We start from the raw sequence: 2,745 nt of genomic DNA on the forward strand, positions 1-2,745 counted from the left end.
GGGGGGCAAGGGGTTAGGCAGTTCTTGCTGCTGTGCACTCTCCTGGGGGAGGCATGGGGGACACATGCCCCCCAGATGTGTGTGGGGTGAGTGGGCTGCCAGTGCATACTTGGGGCTCAAGGCTGTGCCACCCTCTTCCTGGTGGGGGCTGGGCCAGGGTTGGCAGGATGATGCTGAGCAGCCAATGGAGCTGGGAGGGAGGGACAGCGGGGGGGGAGGGGGAAGAAGGAAAGCCAAGGCAAATTTTGGGGTGGCTCCAGCCCCTCACAGCCCCCACTCCCAGCACTGCCACCACTTCCCACCCAACCACAGCCCGGACCCAGCCCCCTGCCAGGAAGAGGCCAGTGCAGCCCCCAGCCCTAAATGCACAGTGGGAAGACCACTTTTGCCTTGCACACCGATGTGCCCTCCATGCCTCCCCTGGAGGTGTGCGCAGCGGAAGCTGCCCCCTCCCCCCATTTAAACAAGCCATGGCTCCATCCCATGTCCCACCCTTGCTGGGCAGTGCCTGCCCCAGCTGCAGCCCCACTCTCTCCCTCACTGTGGGGTCCTCAATCTGCCCCCCACCCCTTCCCTCCACAACAGACTTACTGGCCAGATGCTGCTCTCCAAGCTAATAGGCTGCACTCCTGGCTGCATGCATGAATGCAGCATTTATCAGCAACATTAATTGGGCACAGCCAAAAAAATACTGATTGCCAATACTGTGGATTTTTCTTTTACTGGTGCCGATACAATATGGACTGATGTACTGGTACACTTCTATTCCTTGTTCGTTACTTCATGTGGCGCTAGATGTGTCAACTCAGCAATACTAAAAAGGTAAGGTGGAATCCTGCCTTGATTCAACCACTTCATCCCCACCTTTTATTGTTAGGGTTTATGGTGCACTGAACACAATACCTTGTACACCCATGGGTATATCCGACTCTCTCAGATGCAGCCAATGCCAGAGCTGAGCCAAAGAGTTTTAGTTAGGCTTTACCATTAAAGATTATGGGAAAGGCTGAATAAAGTGCTTGTCTCTGCTATCGGGAAAGACTTCCCTGACTGTAAAGGCAACTCACTTCCTTCCGAGGAAAAGCACTGGTAGCTCATGCGTGTGGGGAACGGACACAGCAATAATTCTGAGGCAATATAAGGTTTTGCTCAAAGTGTGAGTGGACGCTGATCAGTTGTGGAACAGTGACTTCCTACCATGAATGCAGGGATCATGGGAGGAACAGGCCAGCTAAGAGGGGCCTGAGTGGTGGCTCTTTAGCTAGGCCATGGCTCCCAGGAGATCGAGATAAAATCCTTCAAGGATCCTCACTATGGATGTTGGGGTGAATGAAAGCACAGGAGCAGTGCTTTCTTGTTGGTCAGGATAGATAAGTGGACAGCTGCAAGGTTGCTGCTCCACTAACCAGTGGGACACAGGCCGAGTCCTCAGGTTTTCAGAAATCAACTGTCACCATTTCCCACACAAGCCTTTTGTCTGGCTGCCGCCCACTGACAGCAAGATGTACCAGATGGACAGAAATTTGTGGGCAATTGAAGGGGTGGGGGGGGGTGTGGAAATCTGAGGCCTGTCTGTGCTGGTCTTTGGCTTGGCTATCTTCCAAGACATCTCAAACAGTCTAGTAGCACCCAAGAAGATTAACATATCCTGTTCCCTCAGTCCCAACGATGAATTTCACAGACAAAATAGGAAAAGCGATTTTTTTACATCAGAACAAAGCTTCTTTGTACTTCACATGTCTCAAGTTATTCCTCTACTCCCAGGGAGCAGGCCACTGCACTTACCTCTACATCATCTCCAGTGGGCTTCAGCTTGAACCACTTTACCATGCAGGTACGGCCAATGTGATCCCCAGACTGTACCACTCCATACACACCAGGGTCCTGGGAACTCTGAGCTTTGGGTCAGGGTGGAAAGAAGGAAAAAAAAATCCAAGTAAAAAGTGCTGGACCAGCAACCTCAGTTCTCACTCCCTTAATTCTGATCTACACACTGGATTCCATCTTTCAGACAGGAGCACCAAGGGAAGCCTTGCCAGGCTTCCCTGCCTTCCCCAGAGGCCTTACAACCTGATGGCTCTGCTGTCTAAACCAGTTCCTTACTTAGACTCCAATTCACAGCTCATTACTGGCAGCCAGAAGGGCTCTCTGGGATTGGCTCTGGCTACCCAGATTGCTTCCCCTTCTGTAACTGTTCAACAGTCTCAATCCTTATCATCTGAGATGAGGAGGTTCAGGTATGGAGAACACAGCTACACAGATGCTGGACATGGGAGTAATTTCTCAAGGTCTTGTTCTGTCACCCAATATGACAGCATCTGAGCACCGCCCACAGCAGCCTGATCGGCAATAGCAATGCCCTGGGCAGACTTCAGGGAGTTTCTGGGTCATCTCTTTTTCTAGATTTTCAAAAGCTCTATTTGGAGTAGGTTGGATTGTCAGGTTTTTGTTGTTTTGCTTTGTTTTGTTAACAGAGAAAAATTTTGACAGAGCTTGAGAACAGAAGCTAGATATTCCCATTAAGTTTCAAAGTTTCTAGGGTCGGAAGGGACCTAAGCAGATCATTGAGTCTGACCCCCTGCCCTGGCAGGAGCCAGCACCACTTCTCCTGGAAGCTGGTTCCAGATCCTAGCTGCCCAGACCATGAAGTAGCGCTTCCTGATGTCTAGCCTGAATCTACCCTCTGCCAGCTTGTGACCGTTATTCCTGGTCATTCCCGGTAGTGCTCGGGGGAACAGGGACTCC

At 51.3% G+C, this 2,745-nt stretch overlaps 1 protein-coding gene across 1 annotated transcript in view; it reads right to left on the minus strand.

Annotated features, from left to right (window-relative positions):
• The window catches only part of UBE2O (ubiquitin conjugating enzyme E2 O), a gene marked incomplete at its 5' end in the record, with an annotated part of 91,421 nt that overhangs the window by 14,445 nt on the left and 74,231 nt on the right, over window positions 1-2,745 (minus strand). Inside the window, one exon of the mRNA XM_019542818.1 lies at window positions 1,786-1,898. Coding sequence (XP_019398363.1) covers window positions 1,786-1,898 — 113 coding nt within the window. The remainder of the gene's footprint in view (window positions 1-1,785; window positions 1,899-2,745) is intronic.

This window comes from Crocodylus porosus, unplaced genomic scaffold, assembly GCF_001723895.1.
Source record: "Crocodylus porosus isolate Cpor-Errol unplaced genomic scaffold, CroPor_comp1, whole genome shotgun sequence".
Taxonomy (NCBI): domain Eukaryota; kingdom Metazoa; phylum Chordata; order Crocodylia; family Crocodylidae; genus Crocodylus; species Crocodylus porosus.